The 24634-nt window shown below is 35.8% G+C and overlaps 2 protein-coding genes across 4 annotated transcripts; one reads left to right on the top strand and one right to left on the bottom strand.

The window, feature by feature from the left end:
- The first annotated feature begins 2094 nt into the window (after window positions 1-2094).
- Window positions 2095-3574, top strand: LOC136349197 (2,5-diketo-D-gluconic acid reductase A-like). The gene is made up of 6 exons (XM_066300590.1): window positions 2095-2298; window positions 2396-2476; window positions 2530-2637; window positions 2719-2993; window positions 3045-3209; window positions 3258-3574. Exons 1-6 carry the CDS (start codon window positions 2253-2255, stop codon window positions 3432-3434), a joined length of 852 nt encoding a protein of 283 aa, XP_066156687.1. The 5' UTR covers window positions 2095-2252; the 3' UTR covers window positions 3435-3574.
- A 616-nt stretch (window positions 3575-4190) lies between these two features.
- Efa6 (Exchange factor for Arf 6) lies at window positions 4191-24399 on the bottom strand. 3 transcript variants are annotated; one of them, XM_066300589.1, is made up of 17 exons: window positions 24170-24399; window positions 14959-15025; window positions 14626-14679; window positions 13410-13741; window positions 11812-11994; window positions 11568-11758; window positions 11231-11481; window positions 10313-10572; window positions 10053-10255; window positions 9806-9999; window positions 9563-9755; window positions 9345-9505; window positions 7561-7813; window positions 7224-7368; window positions 7025-7168; window positions 6730-6962; window positions 4191-4410 (listed from the first exon to the last, which is right to left on the bottom strand). In XM_066300589.1, the coding sequence occupies exons 1-17, from the start codon at window positions 24302-24304 to the stop codon at window positions 4356-4358; spliced, it is 3054 nt and encodes a 1017-aa protein (XP_066156686.1). In that variant the 5' UTR covers window positions 24305-24399; the 3' UTR covers window positions 4191-4355. The 3 variants fall into 3 exon arrangements, with proteins under 3 accessions (XP_066156686.1, XP_066156684.1, XP_066156685.1); XM_066300587.1 differs by lacking the exon at window positions 4191-4410 and adding an exon at window positions 4432-4912; XM_066300588.1 differs by lacking the exon at window positions 4191-4410 and adding an exon at window positions 4432-4912 and having other exon boundaries at window positions 7561-7792; window positions 24170-24398.
- Window positions 24400-24634: the final 235 nt, after the last annotated feature.

The raw sequence follows: 24634 nt of genomic DNA, 5'->3' as shown, positions 1-24634 counted from the left end.
CATGTTCATTCAGAAACAGTAAGGGCAGTTCTTCGCAACAAGGTTTTCATAGTAGAGTTCCCATGAAGAAACCCTTTATAACAGATACTAATAAACAAAAGCGGCTTCACTTTGCTCATCTACACATTGATAAAACCAATGATTTTTGGAGTTCTGTCGTATTTAGTGGTGAGAGCAAATTTAATTTATTTGGTAGTGATGGAAAACAAAGAGTGGAGAAAGGTAAATGAAGAGCTAAATCCTAAAAATATTATTCCTATCGTAAAACACGGAGGAGGGTCTATGATGGTTTGGGGGTGTATGTCTGCTGGTGGGGTGGGTAATTTGGTGTTTGTAGATACGACAATGGATCGATTTGTTTATTTGAACGTACTCAAAAACAATTTGAAACAGTCTGTGGAAAAACTGGGCCTTTCAAGCGGATGGTGCTTCCAACAGGACAACGATCCGATGCATACATCTGCCATTGTAAAAGGATGGTTAATTTATAATATCCCAAAACAACTCCATTCACCACCCCAATCTCCGGACTTGAACCCCATCGAACATTTATGGGGTGAACTGGAGCGACGCATAAGAAAGAGGAGAATTCACAACAAACAGGATTTAAGAGATTCTCTATCGCAAGAGTGGAATGATATTTCAATAGTGGTTACTAGAAATTTGGTTTTTTCTACGAAGAATAGGCTAAAGGCAGTTATTGAGGCCAAAGGAGGACCAACAAAATATTAAGAATGGTTTTTTATTTGTTATTCGTTGATGAGTTCTCTCGTACGCATACTTTTTTGAGTTGCAATTATCAGTTTTCTTAATTTTGTTAAATTAGGGATTTTTTTGTTGCTTAATTAAAAACAAATTTACTATATGTTTAGACATATATAATTTTTCCAAAAGGATTTTCTTTATTATCCAATTCCTTATATAAAAAAAAGCCGTTTTCGACGGGGGTACGCATACTTTTCTGTGGCACTGTATGTATGTCAAAGAGTCCTATGCAATTCTGAAACACTTTAGGGGCCGTATATTGGATTTGACCGTATTTTGATAAATTTATGATAAAACTGATCGAAATTCGACCAAAAGCGAAAAGAAATAAAATTTAGGCAGGAGATTGAAGAATTTAAGAAAAAAAATTGAAATTTATCAGTGCACTAAATGTTTCTAAAGGTTTTTATGGACCAACACATAAAAAAATACTCTACCCTGCATAGTAGTTGGAGGCAATCTACTCTCGTATCAAGCAGCACCGATTACCTAATACGAATATAAAGTTTGAAAATTCTATGTACTCAGTTACCAATCGAGATCAATGCTTGTCCAATTCAGAAACACCCTGTATATGAATGAATTAATATGTCTTTACTATAATTTATGCAATGGACATGTGATGAAAAAAGAACGAATATTAAGATCAATTTTAACGTTTTTTAATATAACACCAATTAACTAAAAAAACTACAATAAAAAAAGCACTGGTGGTCTATTGAAGATAAAATATGCGGGAACGCATTCATACATTTGGAACATAATTTAATCTTATTAACTATGTAATGAAATATAACTTAAAATTTACATTGCAAATCTTCACGTGGCTTCATATATTGCTATAATTTAAGTTTCAAGCATTTCTTATCAATTCCTTAATAGTTTTTTTTGGGGATTGTTTTTGAAAGTTACTCCGATATGTATTATTTGTCCTTCACCCTGATGGCGACTAGACATGGATGCTATGCGAAAGTTTTTGATAAGGTCATACAGTGAAATGGCTGAACAAATTCTTTAAGACAATTATTAAATTGGATTTTCAATAGATATTCAATTATTCACAGAAATAATGCTTTCTTTCGCTTTCCACTTGAAAAAAATATTGAGTGGCTCATCAAACACATAAACAATTATTTAGGCGTAAGTTTATTCAGATTGTCTTTGAACAGCCTAACATCGTTACTTGAAATTTTGCCCCACTGGTTATGACCATTTATTTGATCAGAAAGCCTCTAGAATCGATTGAGTGGATCTCGACTTTTATAGAAAGCGCCTATTTAACTCTCAGCTGACTTTCTGACAAGTGACGCAGCCCTCAAATCAGCTGATAAAAACAATAATAATAATAATAATAAACACACATTTTTTACTTTATCATAATTAACGAATTGATTAATTCATTACTTGGGTGTTATATGAAATTCTTCACGTTTAACTACAATACTTGAGAACTAAAATGAAATAATCACCTTTAATTACGCATAAATATGAACTTCAAGATGCACAGTGGAGACCTTATCCCTCTTTTGGGATGTGAGTACACCTTTAAATAAATAATCCTTTTAAACGACTTATTAATTCCCTCAAATAAAATCTGCGGTAATAATTCAAATTTCTACATCTCATTTAGTTGGTACTTACATGATTGATGGCTATGAGCAAACACGAGACGTTCTGGACCATGCTCTTAAAATTGGTTACAGGTTATTTGGTAAAAATTTATATTATATTCTCTTTAAAACAATCTGCAGTTCTGTATTCTAGACACAGCTAAAATGTATCAAAATGAAATTGACATTGGAAGGGCACTGAAGGTGCTTTTACCTCAACATAACTTGCAGAGGGAAGATGTGTTTATTACAACGAAATTGTGTAAGTGTTTTTAAGAGTAAAAAGTTCACTTGTAATATTTTAGATTATTATATATATGGTTATCATTACTATTTTGTTTAGTACCAAGTGATCATGGAGAGAAAGCCTATAATGCCATAAAAGAATCACTGAAAAAACTTAATTGTGAATACATAGACTTATATTTAATTCATTGGCCTGGTGCTTATGGAGCTGGCTCGTCAAAAATAGCAAAACTTAGGGCTGAAAGTTGGAAACAGATGGTTAAAGCTCAGAAAGAAGGTCTTGTGCGCAACATTGGAGTGAGCAATTACAATGTCAGACACTTGAAAGAGCTGTTTGACAATTCTGAAGGAGTTTTGCCTGCTATCAATCAAGTAAAAACCAGCAGAAACTGAGAATGATTGCCATAATTTTGCGTTTTATAGATTGAATGGCACCTCTATTATCATCCATATGATGTCCTGGAATTTTGCAAAGAAAATGGAATTTTAGTTCAAGCTTATATGCCCTTAGGGTCTGGCAGTCAGAGCCTGCTCAGCGACCCTCAAGTGAAGAACATAGCCGAGCGACTAAATAAAACGAATGCACAGGTATTATAGAGTTTTTGATTAACAATAAAGCTAAACATCTAGTTTTAGATAATTTTGAAGTGGTCTTTGCAACAAGGCGTGGCAGTAATTCCAAAAGCAGCCAATAAAAAACACATGGAGGAGAATTTTCAGCTTGATTTCACTCTGCCAGATGATGACGTTAACATTTTAAGTAATTTGAAGAAGCGGGTAAAATACGATTGGGATCCCGATTCTATTCCGTAAATTTTCAACAAAAACCACAGAAAATTGTTTTTGTATAATATTTATTTTGTGACTCATGGAAAATAAAACAGTTTTTTTTAATTAAAAAATATATATATTGTAAGCTACATATTTACAATAAATAATCGTATCGTATAAAATTAGCGAAAGCCTTAGTAGAAGTGGTGGTGGGATATACGTATACAATAAAAAAAATCATGCAGAAAGGCGGGAAGTATAGTCGTATGAGTCTTTGGCAAATAGGTACTCGCAGTGTTTAACATTTTAGGCCAACAACATGAAAGCGAGAAAGCTAAACGAACACAACCACACTTAGTGCCAATTTTCTTCTAGATTCGAGATAGCTTTTAGCGCATACAAGTCCTTGTCTATGTCATGAGAATTGCAATAGTATACGCAGCTTCGACTTCTCTTCGAGTTCATTTCGTGGTTGATTTCCTATACAAGGGAATAAGATATAAATATAATAAACGATCATGGGCGATTAGTTTATCTTGTGACATTTTTATATGAAAGTAAAGCTGTCACACGGTGAAATAGTATTACTGTGGTTTATGCATATAAATAGAATTATTTTTAGGTAAACCCACTGTAATACCGATTAGTGGTTATTAGTAGGAATAAAGAGCCGTGAATCTGGAAAAATGAAAAAGATGGAAGTAATTGTCATGCAGTCAGTTAATTCCATGCCCTACGTAAAAAGAAAAAATACATTATCTTATTACCTACAAAATTCAAACACTACTAAATACTTTGTGATATACTTACTGTTTTATTGGTGATTTTGGACCCCAAAAACCGTTGGAAATTCAACGCGGAATGCGTAATAAGAGAATGTATTTCTATGTAATGATTTTGCGAGAAAGAGAAGCGGTGAATATCTTTGTCGATAATTAAGAACTAAACGAACCTTGATGGGCATTAGATAGAGCTTTCGGCATGGCAGAAAGTAATGTGCACAAAAGTAATACTACACCTACAACAATAAAAGAATTCCTTGTAATTAAAATTTTTATTTATACTTTTAACAAATAATGTCATATTTGATTTCCAAAAGAAAATTACTTTCTCGTGGGTAAATCACCACTTTGAATGAACGATGATGATTTAACACCCCATTTTCTACAATACAATCTAGTGTAGTAATGATCGTTTAAGTATCTAGTTTCTCAATATATTACATCTCTGTTCGTACACTTATTACGGTTAATTATTATATTTTAAAGGTTTACGATATAGTTTCTATATAAAACACTAATTTGACGTGTGGTACATTGTTGTCAAATGTCAAGGCAACCAATAATACATGTCTCTTTATCCACACTATGGTTAGATAGACGGCTTGATGGTAGCAAGACAAAATAAGCCAAATACAGATTAGGAGCTTAACAACTTAGTAACAAAGATGTGATCCTACATCCATATAGTTTACCAACTGAACATTGTTTTGCGGCCTCTTTTTGGAAGACGGGGAACGCCTAAAACACAGTAACAGTAAGGTAGAACCAAGTTGCAAAGACATGAAATCCCCCACCAGAGTTTATCGTGCAAGTTTATAGTGTTGAATACTTCTCTGGTGTTATTGTGTAATGGGTTTATTGTCGCAGCACCCCTATAAAGCTTTCCCAGCCATTTCTACGATATTCTCTCAGGGAGTGGAGAACACTTAAAATCCCTGATCACGGAAACTTAAGAGCAAAATTATTAGTATGATACCATTAATTTGGCCTCTGGAAATTTAAGTAAGCTCCTAATCTGTGCAATTCAACCAAAAATAGTCCCTGACTTATTTGTGAGTTATTATTTAATTTGACGTGTTATCAAGTCCGCTCAATGGGATTCAAAACTCGTGAAGAAGCAACTCGATTATGCGTTCAGATGGTATAAATACTTCTATACTTGAAATTGTAATTTTATAGTAAAAATAAATATCTACATCCTACATTACTTAAATTTCTCATAAGATATACTTTATTTCTCCCCGTGTAATTCGCCAATGGCACAACGACAATATTTTACGTTAAAAACTGTGTCTGTGATTTAAGAATCACAATTACAGTTTCTTTATTAGCTACTTATTGTTCACAGCCCCTATAACTATCCGAGATGACTTCTCCTCTCGTCGATAACGTCGTGTTTGTTTGGTGTATCCAAAACCTGACGATACATATAAACAACAGAAGCATAAACATTGTTTCCGCTATTGTCAGAAATGTTTTTTTTTCGAGTATTTTTGATCAAATTCATCGGCTAAAGATAACAATCTCGAACGGCTTAATGTAGCAAAGATTTCTCGACATGGCGGAAGACCGCTAAATATTATAAGTACCCTTATGACGTCACTTCCTTTGATTTCCCCGCGATGAATTAGTATCTAATTTGTCAAAAAGGGTCGACAAAGCTGTAAAACAGAATGCTAAGATCATTTTTCTTAGATCGTTGAATAAAGACAATCTCAACGGCAACATGGCGCGACATTAATTTGTCAATCTGGCATGGCTGGTGTAGACGGTTGACGCCAAATGTGAGATAGACAACCGTTGAAAAACTTACCGCTATGTTGTCAGACTTTAAATAAATTTTAGAAAACATCATAATAAATTACAAGCTCTAAAGTAATGGGCGTTAACATAGAAATATTTTCCCTACGGCCGAAAAGTATTATTTTAAGTATTTTAAATTAAATTTGCCGTTTAAAGACAATCTCAAAATAGTAACACTGCAACATTCATTTGTTAACCATCACAGGTTACTGACACACGAGTGCTAGAGAAACAACCAAACATGGCAGTTGAAAAATTTCTTGCGCCACATTGCCAGACTTTAATTAATTTCTGCGAAACATCACAATAAAACACAAGTTTGAACAAACAAATATGTGTAAAAACAGATCAAGTGGTGCAAATAAAGTAAAACTAAGTAAAAAACAATAAATAAAGTAAATATAAATTAGGAATATCATTAGGTATAAGTGTTGTCTTATTAAAAAGAGCATCTAAATCGTCTAGAATCACTGAAACAGTGACTTTTCCGTGTATGGTAAAAATCTAATACTTCTGGCAAATGCAATAATAATCATCAAGTATAACACACAGCAGACACAAAGCAGGTTTAACTTTCTGCTATACTAGACTTGCCAATACTGAAACACCAACCACCCTGTATACGTCCAAAAGGACACTCGACCAAACCAAATCAAGCTCACACCCAAAACCCCCCGGCACCACACCCAAACACCAAACTACGTCAATCTATCTCTCCGCTCCCACTGTAGATGGCCTGTCTGTAGCTGTACCTGTTTGTGACTGGTGATGATCTGCGTTCCGGAATGGGGGGCGGCACCAGGCCGCCCCCATTACCCTCCACCACTAACACGTGGCTCTGCTGGGGAGAGGTTACCGATTCGTCCACCTCCCCGATGCTGTTTTGGGCCAATCGTACTGCGGGAGCGGTTTCGATTATCGGGGGATTGATGGGGGCGGGAGCTCGCGACCGCAGCATGTAAGCATAGGTACGGTACCGTTTAATCTGAAATAAATAACAAAATGGTAAGTAAAATTTATGTCATAAGGTAAGCAGAGGACGTTTACCTCAAATACCAGATAAACTTCTTTTTCCTTGTAGTTTTGAACCACCAGAGATTTGGCGCCTTTATCAGGCGGGTTCTTTCGGTGATCCTCCAATGTGGTTTCCAGTCTCACTACTCTCTCCTCGTGATCTTCCAGTTGTTCGCGCTGAAATTACACAAAATTATTCCTAAATCTTAAAGCAACATAAATAACATTTTACCAAATTTAATTTCGTATGGCTGCAAGGCAAGAGCGGCCTTTGAAACTTCTTCTGGGACCCCACTGCAGCCTCAAGTGGGGGGGCCGAGAAACTAGCCGCAACAAAGTTGACAGTGTCTATCCACGATTGCAATTCCTTGGAGTCACTGTGAAATTCAATATTTCGAAATTTTATCAAAATAGCAATATGACGGGATAACGTACATATAAGTGGGAAAGAAAAACAATCAATTATTTTCGCTGAAAATTCACCAATGAAGTGTTACCACATTTTTTAAATATTGTCAACGTTTCGGACTACATTAGCCCATCGTTAAGCCCCTTTTTTTTCGACTAACCTTGTCTGAAAAAGATACTCCGCTTGATCAGCTGTCTGCAGCCGAAACACATACTGCTTCTTGGTATAATCTTGGGCCTTGGTAGCTAGAGCATGGTGTATCCTGATGGCATTATGCAAATTGTCGCCGCCCATTTGGTTCTTGCGAAATCCATTCTCGTCCTTGTGTAGGTACAGGACCATGTCCCTGAGCGTGCAGTAGAACATCTTCCAGCTGCGCTTGTGGAACGGCGCTAGAAAAACGCAGCAGAGGCCTTCGAAACAGCGCTATTGTATTGCTACATGCTTTGCAAGGTCTAGAATGCTATTCTACGGGTTTGTTCCTGTAGGGTTAGTAGATGGTGCCTTGAAATATTTACCAAAACTAGGAAAGTTTGTCAGTTCGATGAAATCATCCGCAAAGATGTTTGTAAAAGATTATTGATATAAAAATATGACAAAAAGGACCGAATTGACAAAGATTATTTGCTTGAATTGGGAAGAAAGTGTAAAATTAGATCCAAATGGCGAAAATAAAACACATGAGAATGTTGGAGATTGCAGTTGATAAAGTATTTCGTAAATTTTATTTTAGATACTCTTTGGATGTAATCATTAATTCTTGAAAGATACGCATGTATGTACGTCTATGGAGTGACAGATTGAGAGGTAAAATCTCGGAAAAACTGGACAAAATTCAGCTACACCATTGGAATTCGAAGAATATTGGCCTAGTAAGCCCAAAATAAACTAATTTCTACTTTCAATTTAACTAATACTATTCCTTGAAAGAAATATGCCTGGTTTTAAGGGGTGATAGATTGTTAACCAAAATACTTCGGGGAATTGTTAACAACGCGATTCAGCATCGCCATTGAAATCCGAAGATAGTGTGGTAGATTTTTTAAATTTAATTTTTAATTTTAAAACATACCAATTTTTAAACGAAACATGTCTAAGTTATTAAAAGACAGATTTGCAATTAAAGAATTTAAAGAAATTCGTAACGCCACAGTAATTTATCGACAATCTCGCCAATTTTTTTCTCAATTCCAACCCATATGAATTTATTTTCATAATTTAAAATATATTAATTCTTCAAAGAAACATGACTACGTCTATCGAATTACACATTTGGAAATACATAAATACCTACCCGAAAAAATATTTAATAAGATTCAATTAAGTCATTGAATTTTCGCTACCGGTGGCGCAAATTTCTTTAAAATCGAAATAAATAAATGGTTTTTAATTACTGTCATAGTTGCGGCAAATGTGCGAAGTATTAGTTGTTAGTGCTGCTAAGCATAAGAATGTTTGTGAAAGTCAATTTATTGTCGCAAACGCAGAAAAATTTCAGGCGCAATACAGAATATTGACATTTACAGCTGAAATAATTCCGTGGATACGTCTTTTTGTTAATAAGCTGTTTCGGTATTTTAAGAAAGTTATTTTGCCCACTATCCGTCACCAGACATTACAGCATGCACAAAAGAAAATTGCTGTCAGCACATTTTCTTTACGTTTTGTAATTTCTAAAGACGACCATCAATCACAAAAACGTATCAATTTACCCACAATTGCAGGCAATACACCATATAACAAGGTAATGAAGAAATTAAAGTACCAATACGGTCCAGATTTACCCAGGATATTTTCTGAATTTTTAATGAGAAAAATTACTTAATTTAGAAAAATCTGTTTTTTAATAAGTACACAGTGTCCCCAAAAACAGAGCACGTTGATTTACAACAAGCTACTGGGAAGTATTATATTAATATACTTTGCAATTTAAAACATACTCACTTCTTTTAGCATTGGCCTCGTAGCAACACTTTCGCATCACATAACCCTTCTTGTACTCCACTGCATTCGACGAGTTTGGCACATCCAAAAAGGGATTTCCTAACAAATTCACTTCGTTATTCCTCAAATGCGACTGCCCCACATCCCCGTCGTCATTGTCCCTGTAAAATCAAAAACCAAACATTTTCAACAACTTTCCTATTATAGTAATTAATTACAGAGCCCACTCTAAGGGATGGCTTTTGATGGCGTGATACAAATGCTTCAATATCTCCTTGGGGAAGTTCTCGCCCTCGTTCAGATCATTGAGGTTTTCGATGAAATCGGCGCAATTCATTTTTCGGCCCACATTTTGCGTGTGCAGATCAGTGTTCAGAAGCATAATTGCGCACGTAAGTGTATGCACCGCATCTGAAATTTTTGGTTTTGGATTCTGCGGTGGAAATATCGCTGCAGCTGACCTTGTGAATTAAACGATCCAGGATTGCAATCCAAATATCGTTTAGAGAAATGCACTAACACACGTTCACGCTCCTGCGTTTCGCCGGTCAAGGAGAATTGTTTAAGGAACTTTCTTAAAGCTATATCTAAGGTATCTTTTTCAAAGTTAAAGTATTTTAAATATTCTTCTGCCACAGCCCTACTGAAGTCATTGCTGGAAGAGAATTTTTATAAAAAATGATTTTTGGAATGTAAATGCATTGTTACTTTTTGCTGAGATGCCTCGACACGTCGGATTTTTTAAATCCGTCCAAACCGTATAATCTCTTCGCTAATCTAATGGCCGAGGGCATATCAACTGCCTTCGGCGAGTAATGAAAACTATGCAAACTGTCCACATCGCTCTCGTCCTCTGAGGATTGAGGCGACGACCTCTTGTCATCCTCCCTGCCTTCCTCCTCGTTCACCTCCTAAATTGTTAAAATATAAGTTGACTTGGAAATAATGTCTGGAAGAGGGTTTAGTACCGAAATCACTTGATCCAGAACACTGTCCCCATTGTCTAGACCCCTTTTGTCATGGGGACCACGTACCTGGATCACGATTTTGTGGTCGCTTGGCGTAGTCCCCTCATTAGGAATTCTAGAATTGGCACGTCTTTTACCCGGCTCTGGACCGAGAAGCGTGCTGTCGCTGTCACTATGATCGCTGATCTCCATGACGTAATCGCGGATGCCCACGCTGTCATCATCGTCGTGGTAGTCCGGGCTGGAAATGTTGGAAATAGCTGAAAAAGTAAGAATTACTAGATTATTATCTAACTTTCATACGTCCCATAAACATTCATTTTCTTCGAGTACCTACTTGAGAAACTGAATAAGGAATGAAAAATACTGTTCTGTCTAATAAACATATTATTACTGCATAAAATATATTAATAAGAGCTTTATAATCAATAACAATCAAGTCAAAATAACGCGTGCAGAAGCACACATAAATGCACTATTAATAACGCTGAAACGTTTTCAATCAAGGCGATAAGTAATAGTTATCTCTTGTTGCATTCAAATAGAAGAAATGTGAATGAAACATGAAATATTGACCAATGCATTTTTCTATGATAATTGTAATTTACCCCATCATCGTCTGGTGTTCAACTAACAGTATATCAATTTTTATGTGTTTGGTGGCGAAATAGTATATTCCATAGCAAATATAAAATACAGGTATCAGGCACGAGCGTACAGTTTGTACGGATTTGAGAGTTACTATTCCATATGAGAATACATATTATCCCAACACTCTTTAACCGAAAGTAATTCCGAAAATTCACGTTTAGAAACATAAACAACTTATGCTATTTTTTTATGAAGTACCCTGTAAATTAGTCCCTTCCACTCAAATCTACAAGGCTGTTTTTAAAAGCATTTTGATTATCTGTTTACCTTCCGAAACACTGAAATCTAGTGTTTGCTGTTGCTGTAGACCAGTGGTCACAGTATAGGGGGCGCGACGGGAACCCGACTGGCTCGACATCACAGAGGAAGACACAGATGTAGGAGAATTTGGGGAACCCGTGTGCAGAGGACTACTTGAGGCTGACGTGTTGCTGTTATGCGACGAACTGCTTCCGTTGGACAATGTGTGGCCTAATTTGTGTAGTTCCGAAATTGGAGCATTATACGTCCATACGATCCTGCAAAAATTGATCCTCCTCAGAGATTTTTCAACAGAAAGCTTTGATAGTTTTGTTAATTTTAAGATGAATGATTTTTTATTTACCTATCGCTATCACTATTAGCTGAGTCAGGCCGAGTATCTAAAAGCGTATTTAAAGAGCTGGCGACATCTTCGTCCGCCTCTGAATTGGCTGTACTCACGGCACCGCCCAAATTATTCTGGATCTGAAGTTGATCCTCGCTCCGGCTGGTCCGAACGAAACTGTTAGCCGGATAAGCATCTTGAGGTGAATGCTGTAATTACCATGAATTTGAGCGCTAAATTTGAGTTTGAAATGGAAGCTTACTTGTACCGGAGGATGGTCCTTTCGAGCGCCCCCTACGGGGGAAGTGTGCGCCGAGTTGGGCCCCGATGAACGACCCCCTCGGCTCAGGTCCGTCTCGTTGGGGCTATTTGGCACTGAGTTATGTTCTTTGGGCTGATGCCGCAAGTGGTGAGCGTGGCTGTTATGGTATCTTGAATGGTCCGCCTTAAAACAAAACGAAAATCTTTGAAATTTTCTCTAGTTAATATAAATTTTCTAATAAACCACATACTTTGACTCACCTTGCCACGCTTCAAATAGCGACAAGTCAGCATATTATTATTATTGGAAGCGTAAAACACATTTTGCACTGATATAAAAGAAACAAAATTCAATATAAACCTATTCGAAGAGCGTGATAGTCACAAGATAATTTATAAACCAATAAGCAATGAGTAATTTACAAATGTCCTTAATAAATAATACAACAAATCTATCATTTTTACTATCTACCGTTATCAGAAAGAGGACACTTTTGTTAATACTACGCGTGTCGAAGATTGAAATATTAATCAGATAACGAATTTTTTATTTAAAAAAAAAGATGTTCATTGCAATGCTAATATCGTATAAATTTTCAAAGCTTTATCATCACTTTTTGAACTTTCCTTTGAGTTGCGAACTAATTTTAGAGGACCAGGTGCTCCAGTTAGGTCGAGGGGATTTGAAATTATAATATTATTCTTCTATTTGCATTAAAACCTCCTTCATGTCGAGTATAAGTAACGAGAATTTCTGCATTCGTCCCAGATTTGAATTTCTAATTTTGTCAGATGGATTGTGTCCTGAGAATGTAGTTCTGTCCGCGGTTAAGATAAAAATTATAAATGTAATCATTAAACATTTCCGGAATGTGTCAAGATATTTAAAGTGTTAGTTTTGAGAAATAGAGTAGTGGATGTTTTTAGTAAAGAATTGGGTCCATCAATTAATAGATATATTAAATGTCGTGTCATGCCAGAAAAGGGCGTGTTAAATTCAAAAGTAATACAAATAATTACATTACTAAACTAATTAAATGCATTCATCAAATTAGTGTAAAGTAAGCCAGCTGAGATTCAAAATAAAACAACATTTTATTGTTTTTAAAACAACCTTTGAGAAAGGGAGGAGAAAAAACAGTCTCCAATCTACTTTCTAAGATGCAACAAGCCGCCTATTTATTGTTACTGAACAGATATGGGTTCTTTTCTACACGTTTTCTATTTTAGACCCATAAAACACATATAGGTATCCACATTTTTTCACTGAACAATTGCGTTTTGACACATTTTTCAAGAAATGGTTAACATTCCTCAAATTTCTTCTGAAACAATTAACGAAATATTAAATTGATTTAAAAAATGCACATTCACTATATTATCAAGGAATTGTTCCAAACATATAAACTTTCTCTACTGTGTTTGATAATAATTATTATATTGTTTCGAACTTTTGGTTATTTAATAATTTCAGTATACAAAATTTAGATTACTAAGAAACCGATATATATTTATCTGAATTTATCCTTCACCATAATGTCAACGAATAAAACCTTGACATATTTCCCTTTAGTAAATCTTCTACTCTACAATTCTTACCTTCTTTTGTTGCTTGGGAATTATGCTAGTAGTCTGTGGCATCCTGGAAATATTGAGTATGTGTTCACCGGTCATCATGTAGGCCTCAAACTTAGGCGCGCCCATTTTGGGGGGCTGTGGTTCCCCTTGAAGACGTTCATGTTCCAACAAAAGGGGTTCGTGTTCCGGCGGCAATCGGCCATTTGTGGCGGCCAGATGCCGCCCATGGTGTGTCCGGTGCACGGCCGGCTCCGGCCGCCCTTTGTTGGCTAGGGGGGACCGTTCTCGGGGCCCTTGGTCTGGCCCTGCTGTCGACTGAAGGTGTTTGCGGACCGTAGATTTAATCTTCGGATCTAGAGATGATTTTGAATTATCCTATCATAGTGCTTGGTTAGTGTTGTTCAGGAAAAGTGTCTCCTTAGAAAAGTAAGGAGAATTTCCTGAGAAAAAGAGTGTAAAACTGCTTTTCAGCAGGTCTCACTTTTTCGAAAGAACTTGACTGTTTGGCCTAGTGGTCGTTAAACGACTCTCGGAGGATGGAAACAAAATCGATTTCCTGTTTTATTAGAGGCTCCTTGCTTAACGACAACAATTCCTTTGCCTCTTGCCAAGGGCGTTTTAATTAATTATTTATGATTCGAAAAACGAAAATTATAGTTAAGTTACTTAAGTGTTTTCGGTAGGCCTGCTACTCCAGAACAGGAGAGAACCGGCTACTTTTTAACAAACGCTGGCACATTTCCAGACCTCAGGCCATTATTTTTAATTAACACTTCAAAGTAAATCTCTGCAGAAAATATTATAAACAATAACAGCACTATTGCGTCAATCGATTCTCTTTGCGTTATTACGATAAATCAGCTCCTACCTGTAGGTATTGACCCAAATCGCTTTAATAATATAATATACTGATGACTGATCAGTTTGCTATCAATCAATAGCGAGGTATTGAAGTAGGTTCACGTGAACGAAAGCTGACTATTAATTTTAATCACGTTCAAGAACTGTCTCCCAAAATGTACGGAATTCTCTGAAATTCGAAAAGAAGAAAGCTGAAGCTTAAAGCTAACACATGGTCATACCTGGGGTTAATGCATGAACAATAGAAATTAAAACCTTAAGCAGATAAATACGCGGGATTTTAACCCCAAATATTATCCCACTTTGACCATGATTCCATAACTCACAGTAAGCATATGGAACCAGGCTGAGACATGGTGATGGTATAGTGGCTTACCGCGTTTAATTTTTAGTGTAACTGGGTCTGAAGATAATCGCAGGCATTTTAGAACTGAAAAGCAAAAATGTGTGTATTATTAAACATTATGTGATGCATTTGTGAGTGACAGCTGATTAATTACATAACTTGCCACAAAAACAGTTAGGCAGATGCTGCATTGTGTAATGAGAAAACTTTCAGCTAAATATTTTTGCGGACTTTAAGGAAAGCTGCTATAAGTGGATTGAATTCGTTTCTCAATGACGAATGAATAAAGGGAAAAAAGAGAAACGTTAAAACAATCATAGAAGCATGGATTTAAATTGAAATTCTAAAATGGCATTGACTTACCCTCCCTTGTGCTGTACTTAATTACGTCTGTTTCGTTTACTTTTAATATCACATCTCCGACTTGGACCTGAAACCAAATAAACGAATCGTTTGTGACGAAATCTCATGAGCTACATTACTCGGGCGCCCTTTAAATAGCTTAATTGAGGCAAAAAAAGGGCTTTGAATTTAACATTTGATTGGCATCGCAATTGTGCTGTGTGAATTTTCCTTTAACTCCCTACTTCATTCGGTAATATATTTTTCCGCCAGAAAGTCGCCTGAGGATTAAAACTCCACTCTGCGCATAATATAGCGACTGGGCCTAATGGAATTTCCGGGATGGCGACTATTTTCCAGGGCAAAATGCAAAATTGTGCATGAAATATAAATCGGCTTGGGACATTGTCACTTTAAACGTATATGAGTGCGAAAAGCCAAGGTTTTGTGGTCTCCTAAAATGCCACTTAATCATAATGACCTTTTAAAAAAGAGCGAAAAGAAAATTAAATCTACGAAATGGTTAGTGCTGCTTCCGTAACTTCCTACATTATTTGTAGCATATTTATTTCTAGTTAATTAAGTACTACACAGCTATGAATTGCTGTGGAAATTTCCGCATACATCCGCATCTAAAACTTTATTAATTGATTCAAATTCCGTATCCGCTTTAAGTTTTAAAGCTCACAATTAAATCAGCTGAAATAACTTCTTCACAAATCCCTCGGGACTCAAATTCAACACGTGCAATTATGAGTTCACATCGATCCGGTGCAAATAGTTGAGAGAACGGCTAATATTCTTTAATTCTCAGATGCAATAATGGCGCACTTGAAACCGTCCCTAACTCCTATTTTGGCGCCCTCAAGTCTTTGTCTTTAACAATTCAATTACCCGCATTTTGTAATTAGGAAGCTTCAATCACTGACAATTTACGAATTAAAAAATTACAAAACTTATGACTGATTGCAGAAAAAGTATGTAACAACTAGGATTGCAGTCGTATAAATCAATCAATCCGAAAAAGGCGATGATAGCTCCTTTAGGCAATTTATATTTATAAATCAATCAACATTCAAAGGATATATTGGTGTTTATTGCAAATCACTATGTTATGTTTATTTCGCTGGTAAAATGTGTATTTTGCCATATTGTGTTAAGCAATACGTTCCATTTCCACTTTAAAATATTCCATTATCCATTTTTGTCTTTTTTTTAACTTTATTGAAGCGTCAGTAGTGAAATCTGTATGTAAGTTTTATATATAAATTGCCAATGATTTGCATGATGTCAATACCATAATTGCTTTGTTTTTACAATTATAATTGGTTATTAATAACTGATTAGAATGTTTATTTTATGATAAAATACTTACAATGATATAACTACCTCAAAATACATAAAATCCTAATTAAACTTTTTCTTGGAGTGGTATTGTGTATGTCATGTTGCCTACGGAAGACAAAGGGAAGAGGAATTAATATTGAGAGAGCAAATTCGAAGTCACGCGGCAAACTTCGGCTTCAATAAAGCTTCTTAAATAAGTGTATTTAGATAATTGTTCTTTATTAATTGTTATAATAAGTCAACATGGTAAACACCAAGCGAATCTCTGTTAAGACAATTCACAGCATGATTAAGTACCCCCCCCCCCTCATTATCCATCATCGACAGTGCTAGGCCGCACTGTGGGAGGAAATGTCACTTATTTACGACTATCGTGTTTTCAGAATATCAAATTTATTTTATAAATAAATATAGTAATATTATCTGATTTTATTGCATTTTTACAGTAGTAGTTCACGGTTCCGTTAGCTAGTATTCAATTTCAATTTCAATTACCAATTTTTCGATTTTCAGAAGATGATTTAGATTTTTTAAAATGCTGCCTTACTATGTTGGCACAATACGAAAGTATTGCTGCCTCTTTTCGTGGAATGATAATGAGGTGGGATGGAAAAAATCCTCAAAAGACGTCCTTTTAAAATTAGTGTTTTCCAAGTTTCCAATTTCAGTTAATTCCAACTTTGCTTTATATTATTATTATTTACATCAAACGTTCTTATTTTTCGCATAAAACAAAAATATTTGGATTGATGAGGTTATCAAGTCCCTGCCTCACGCTGATAGATGTCTCGTATTTAACCCAGACAAATACTTTCTTGAGCATCTTTCAATATGAATATCCTCACTTTGTTAATTCTCCTCCTATCCGTCTTTTGCTGGGTCGAATCCAAAGTAAACCAAGAAGTTCCTGAACTGACACGTCGAATTCACGGATCTTACGGGTCTTTTCGAGACTTTACCGCGGCAGGTAAGTGTTACTGGCTCTAAATCAGTCTTCTGTTTCGATCTCGCCCACGTTTTCCAGATTGTGATAGACCGCACGAAAGCGAATGGATACGATGCTCAAAAAACGAGTCTCCGGCTTTCGCTTATCACTGGAACAACAAGCTTAAAGATTGTGAAAGAGTGATCTATAAAGGCTGTGGCGCCTCGAGGAATAACTTTGTAACGGAGAGAGACTGTAACAAGCAAGCCAAGTCTATTTGTTCGAAGAAATGAACTATGCCAATAAAAACACAATAAATTATAACAATAACAAACAGTGTTAGTTTAGTTTCCAAATAAAAGTTATTTCTTGCTTTTAAAACTGTGTTAATATAATATTTATGCACGTTGAAGAGATCAATAGGAGCTTGGCAATTTTGCCGGGGTTACTGCCAAATTTAGTACACACATGGGCGACGTTGTGTCTGATACGAATAGTTTAATATCGAGCTTTAATTTCTGTATACTCAAGGATATTGCTATGAGGATTCGGTTGACTTTAATCTGTCCCATCTTGTCGCTACAGCAGGGTTAACTGTCTCCTATTGTGGAGCACAACACAATTAACAATGAACCTGTCTATGGAACGGATTCCATTAGGGGTTTATTACACGACGTATTGTGGATGGCAATCGAGCAGCGAAATAGCAGAAGAAAAGCCAGTATCATGCGATGAAGAAATGTCAAAGTATTTTTCACGTGCAAAATATGTATTCGCCATAATGTCAACGATTCCCACAATACCGTGAAACCCTTGATAATTTCATTTATTGTTTTTGAAAATCAAAATGTTCATTCTTGACCTCGTGTCTCACATGTGATTTAGATAAGTCCTGAAAATAGGTCTTTGCTAACTTGTCAACGATGTAAATAAAATTTCTCAGGTCGACAATTATGATTTAAATTTATTACAACCAAATAGACACCTACCACTAAAATATGCAATAATTGTTAAGCAGTAAATCCTCATAAATCAATGGGTCATTTCAGAGAAATGCGTCTCAAAACGAGTGAAATAAACTGTCAATCAATCACGCTGAAAACCGCCCTAAAATAAACGAATGTGTTTAAAGGGAATTTGGCAGTTTCGTCACATAACCGCAGTCGGACTGAATACGCGGGCACCACAATTTTCCTGCAACGGTTTGCCGGCAGGCAATCGAACAGACTGCGATGCGAGAAAGTCGAAAACTGCGAAACGCTGCAGGACAGTCAGTGTACATTGTACAGAGGTCGGGACATGAGGGTTTCAAATTCAAACCATTCATCATAATATGCATACTCCCTTCTCCGGCCTAAAAGCACTGCATATAGAAGATTTGTCACAGAAGAGAATATTTTATGCTGATTCTGATAGTTGCTACTCCGAGTTCCTCGACGTGCTTGATTTATGTTCGGGAGGTGCATTAAGTGCCAATTTTCAATCCTTTAAAGGTTATTGTTCTACATTATGATGAATGACCCGTTTTTGGAACCTATTTTCTACATATAGTCCAGTCTAGTCCAAAATAACGTACGCCGCGGCGTAAAAAAATTTTGGCAGTTTAAATGAGTCCTAATCGTCGCCTGTGGCGCCCTCTAGAATATACGCCGAAATCGTCGATAAATCTGAATTTATCACATCAAGAAATTCCCGAATACAAAATTTCGTGAAATTAGTTCGAGGTAGTGGAGACGTATTAAAGAAAAACTGATTTAATTTTTGCACCTTTGACAGTTACACAACTTTTGGACTAAGGCAAGTTTAGTTAAATCGACTTATATTGAGTCGGCCTATCCACCCTTCAACGGATATCGTTGACTTGCGGGACACCCTGTATACAGGGTGGTCATTTAGTGCGGTCTCGGAAAATTACGGCTAAACAATTTAATATTTTGAATTTCTTTTTTTGCGTTATATAAAACTCGATTATGGGTACATTCTAAAATTGTTTTCGTTTTATACAGGGTGTTCTAAATAAGTGAAAAATATCAAAGTTATTTTTTTTTAAATAGGACACCCCATATATTAATATCGTTTTAGATTTCTTGAGAAAAATAAATGTAAGTTTCATTAAGGTTTACTTGTCCTAAATCTTAAGGATTTCGAAATAATTAAGTTTTTTTAAAAAAATCATGCAATTTTAAAAACTTTGTTTTGAAGGAAGTTTAAACTGGAGTAAATCGAAATTCATACCAAACCTTAGATATGAGACGTATTTTATGCCAGAATTATTAAAATTGAAATATCTCATACAGTGTGTCCAAAAAATAACATGAAAATTGCATTCTTTTTGAAAGGAAATAACTTGCTTAATTTAAATAGAACACCCCATATTTTATTACTCGAAATAAGAGATAAACATATGACTAATCAAAAATCGTTACACTTTCCTATACCTAAATGTACAGGTTTTCTATTTAACTAGCATAGAACACCCTGTATAAAACGAAAACAATTTTAGAATATACCCATAATCGAGTTCTATATAACGCAAAAAAAAGAAATTCAAAATATTAAATTGTTTAGCCGTAATCTTCCGAGACCGCACTAAATGACCACCCTGTATATTGAGGCAATTTGCTAACGTTATGAAAATTTAATTATGGTTACTTTATACGTCCAGGCACAGAAATGGCAACTTCATATCTCCCGATAAAACTCTAATGTTATCACAGAAAATGAAGTCTCCCAGATTTAGGGGGCTATTTGTTTTCCATCCCCACATTTGCGATAATATCTCAGTCTAATTTTCCCAAGTCGTAGTAGGGCGTTTTTTGCCACTTTGTTATTTGGCCAGAAACAATGCAATTTTTATCGTCGATAATAAATAATTCTTGTTTGTTTTGAGTTCATTCAGTTCCTAGCGCAATATGAAGAGTCGTAAATAATATTTGTTAAGCTCGCCAAACGTATTCAGTGTACGCAAATCTTGCGTTTTGAAATGGGGCTGCTACGTACGTGTGTTCCGACAATGGGAAAATTTTAGGTAAAATTGGGTCGGATTTAACCGGGAAAAGAACACAAAAGACTTCACGGCTTTAGTCTTAAAAGCTGTCTGTTTCGGTTAAATATTAACCCATTAGCGAGATTGCTTAATATTGGCATCATTTACCATTTGAACAAAAATTGAATTGAAACTAGTTATGACTCACAACGCACAAGCGTTCTTTCATCATTGCATCAAAGAGTAATGGAATAATTGATGCGAATCTACACAATTTGTTCAATTTATATAAGAATATGCATATTAATATTAAAAGGTGGCGGAACTCCGTATACAACAATCGTCCGAAAAGCTCCTACGTTCGGGCATTTCAATTGCCGTGTTTTAAAACCTTATCGCTTCTATTAACATCCGGTTAACGCCGACAGTGGGGTAATAATAATTGTTGCCATTATTGCCTCATGAATGAATTAATGTTTACATTCACAACAACGGTCCGCGTCGGACCGATAAACTTATCAGTAAATTAACACGCTGGGCTTTACACGGTAACCCATACAATACGCCCCGCGATAAGTGAGTCCAACTTCAAACACTTCCGGTGGTGGCTTGTAAACTTTGAGTCTCAACTTCAATTACGTCAAAAACACTCTGAGCTTGTTATTCATCAAAATCGGTTTACTGGGTCACGAGGAGCTTTTCCTGGGAATCTTGGGGATTTATATGGGGTTACTCGAGTTTGAGATTAGAAGTTACAGTTATTGATTATCCGCCTTAGGTGGTTAGAGAGTGGGAAATGATGTTAAATTGCATGTCTTAGAACATGCAATTTGAAAAATCAAGAAAATCACACAATTTATTCGATACAACGTATCATTTAGAATGCAAAGGCGAATAGATTTAATCTTAAGATCCCTCAACTCTGACATTTACAGGAGGATTGAGACTTGGGGGTCGTTATTCGTAATGAGAAAACGGAGGGTGAGATTGGTAGCTGATGCAAAAAGCGGATCACAACTACCTACTTACAATTATTCCAATGTAGGACTGACAATTTTCATGGTAGTTCAATACTAAAAATATTCATGGATCCTGGATGAAATTAATTCAACTCCTAACCGAATCTGTCCGGATTTTCAGGTACTCGATCAGGTTTTATATCCTGATTCATTACCGACCCAGATATGAATTTAGTGCCTGGGAACTTTGTGCAAACAAATATCCACTGTGAAATTACACACAAAATCAAGGAAATTTATACTTTTATAATTCAACACTCTCTCAGTTTCGTCATAAATCGGGGGTAAAACTTTGTAAGTCATCAGTAAAATTTTCATCAGACATCCGTCTATTCCAGACTTTTGATAAAAATGAAATACTCCATTTAATTAGACTTTCGTCAAATTGAAGTAAAAAAACTAAGGAGAATGTGGATAAAAATCGAAGAGGAAAGAAAATATTTTTAAGGCTCTCTGATAAAAGTAACGCCTGTAAGGCACTAACGGTTGTCTAAAGTAATTAACCCATTTTAAGGTCGGTAGTAAAATAGGATTTCGGTTTTAATACTTCAGGACATACCGATACTAATGATTGATACGCAAATACATTTTCGATTTCAATAGCATTGCACGTTTCTACTCAATTTGTTGCGGTTAATTTTGATAATCAATCACTCTTTGAAGCCCTAGACAAATACGCCATTTTAACCCGGTTACAGGGCGGATATGTAAATCTCTCACATTGTTCACCTTTTCGAGTCACTTCAGTAAAATCTGAGGACATAAAAAGACCAAAATCATAAATATTATAAAAATTATATATTTTTTGTTAATTCATAAATAGGCTGGCTTATGGCACCGACTACCGGTTATGGTTTAACTGTTCGATTGGGGCTTGTTTTTTAGTTGTTCCAATCTATGGAAAATAATAATTTGAAGATTCTTGACCTAATGGTGATTGAAACCAGGAACAATATAACCCTAGCTAAGTACCTACCGGCAAGGTGAAATTTTCGTATTGACTATAATTTGAATGTTATTTTTACCCTGAAAAACTAATTTCAGGGCCAGATGACTGGGAAAATGCAATTTCATAGCTTTTTCAATAATCACATTTCCTTTCACAGCAAAATAATAAGGGCCTTTGTGGGCTCATCAACACGAGTCACGACGCCTAGATAAATGTTCCCATTTTACTAACTCCAACGTTCCTGGACGAATGAATGCAGGCTAAAATGTTTTTTTTTTTTTGACATTCCAGCTCTGAATTTGAACGCCCGCTCGTTCCAGACCTCACCGCATAATTTAAACAATGCGGCTAAATTCATTGCCTGACAAGGGATCTTAACCTACCCCCAACTTTGCATTTACAACACTGCGGTCAAGCCTAAAAACTCCAATACTGGTTCTTAGAAAATAGCTTATTGTAACTTCGTTTGGAGGGAAACAATTTATTGACCTAACGGGGCTCTATCATTACTAGGCGAAAATGAAATAGGGGGATATATAGGCCAAAAAGCAATTGGAACACTCAGCAGAACATCGGATAATTGGGTGTATTGCGGAAACCAAACTTCAAATCGATATGCTGTGCCACTGTCCTCCTTGAAAATATACGTCTTTATGGGCTGAAAAGTGTGAAAAGGTCGATATGCTATGATGAAAATGTTCCTTGTTAATTTTAATCATTTTAAAAAGACCTGGAAAGTGCTAAAATTATATTTCATGTCCACTACAAATATCTAAATTAAGAATAGACATAGGCATCTCCCTGATGTCATTATCTCCTGTGTAGACGCCTAACATTAATTACTTCACAATTGTAAACAGAGAGAATATTTAACATGTCACGATATGGGAATAGAGAAAGATGGTTAAATAACAGAATAAGGCTATTTTGCAGTATGCAGACGCGGAAAAGTCCATGTAATAGCCTAATTTCAATAAGCTATATGCTAATTTAATGGTAGGGTTATTAACCCCAGAATAAATGGCTGGTAGTGGGGACGGACGGCACTATTCTTTTGATTTAAATTTCAACTTATCACGGCTTTTGATTGGGCGCGTCAGCTGCCAAAATATGACACATTTCCATGTTTTTGGACTTCCTTTTAGGAAATATATATGCACAAAATATTGAAAGAAATTAATACACAAGATACTTTCACCATTTAATTTTTTTCTTGTATGTGGTTGCAAGCCTCCGTGCTAAACATCCTTATATTCAACATACTATATATACTGAGTACTTTTACTCAACAAGTTTTGAATACCATAATCTTGCTTAACACTATTTGTAATGACTTTCATGCTTTTTGAAAATGATCTGCAAATGCTTGGAAACCTGGACCTTCAAAGTGTGCTTGTCATTTGCCAATTTTGCATATTATTTAAGAAGGACGTTTGTGAGTATTCTATTGAACAGAGACACCGTTATAATACTGGTTGACCAAGAAAGTGGTATAATTTAAATTAGGTACTTCATTAAACTGCATTCCAATGTCAATCCACGTTGCTGCAGCTGTCTAAACGTTTTCGTAATTTCGAGTGGTCAAACGGCGAGTTTGATGACTAATTTCAAGTTTAAATGACACTGTGCTCTTTGGCTTCTGGACATGCTTGCATTGGTGATAATGCATAATAATTAAATAGACATTAGAGGTAGTGCTTCCATAAGCGTAATATAATGAACACATTACAACAAATTGGTTCATTTACGTTATAAAAAAACAGTTCAAGAACAATATGTTGCAGTTAGCTCTTTGGATGTCAAGGTGAAAAGGCTCATTTTACATTGATTCGTGGGAACTAGAGGTTTTCCTTGGTGGTATTTTTGGGATTTTAATAGAAATGCGATTTGAAACGGAGTAATTTACTTGAAATTATCCAAAAATCACGCGAATGTTTATCCAGCTGTCAGAGCAGACGGGCAAATGCGGACTGGATTTTTCATCAAAACAAAATCGAATCACTCACCTCTCCGCTCTCGGCCGCCGGGGAGTCGTCCAGAATATTGTAAATTATGGGTGGAAGTCCCGGTTTTTGTAGCAACGAAAACCCCAATCCCGCATTTTCATTGCGATTTAACACTACCAACAACTCTTCAGCCATTATCGGATACCATTGATTTTGGTATTTTTAACACTTTCTGCACAACACTCGCACTCTACCATATCTCTACATAACCTCGTTCACTAATAAGTAAAACAATACTTTGGCGCATGGGGGCAGCACCAGCCTGAGGAAGGATTGTTTTTTAAGAATCGACGTGCGTTACAATCGTTGGATAGAGAAACTGTAGGAATTGAACAAGGATAACTATAAGATGTAACTTGAAGTTAATTGCTTATTTCAGAAGGGTGGGGCAGCGGGAATTTTAAAAATTTCTGATTTAAATAAACTACATCATTAAGAAAATAATAAAAAGAAAATGAACTTTAG

This window comes from Euwallacea fornicatus, chromosome 36 (genome assembly GCF_040115645.1).
Source record: "Euwallacea fornicatus isolate EFF26 chromosome 36, ASM4011564v1, whole genome shotgun sequence".
NCBI lineage: Eukaryota > Metazoa > Arthropoda > Insecta > Coleoptera > Curculionidae > Euwallacea > Euwallacea fornicatus.
Note: the sequence above shows the minus strand (reverse complement) of the source record. Positions and strands in the feature narration are given on the sequence as shown.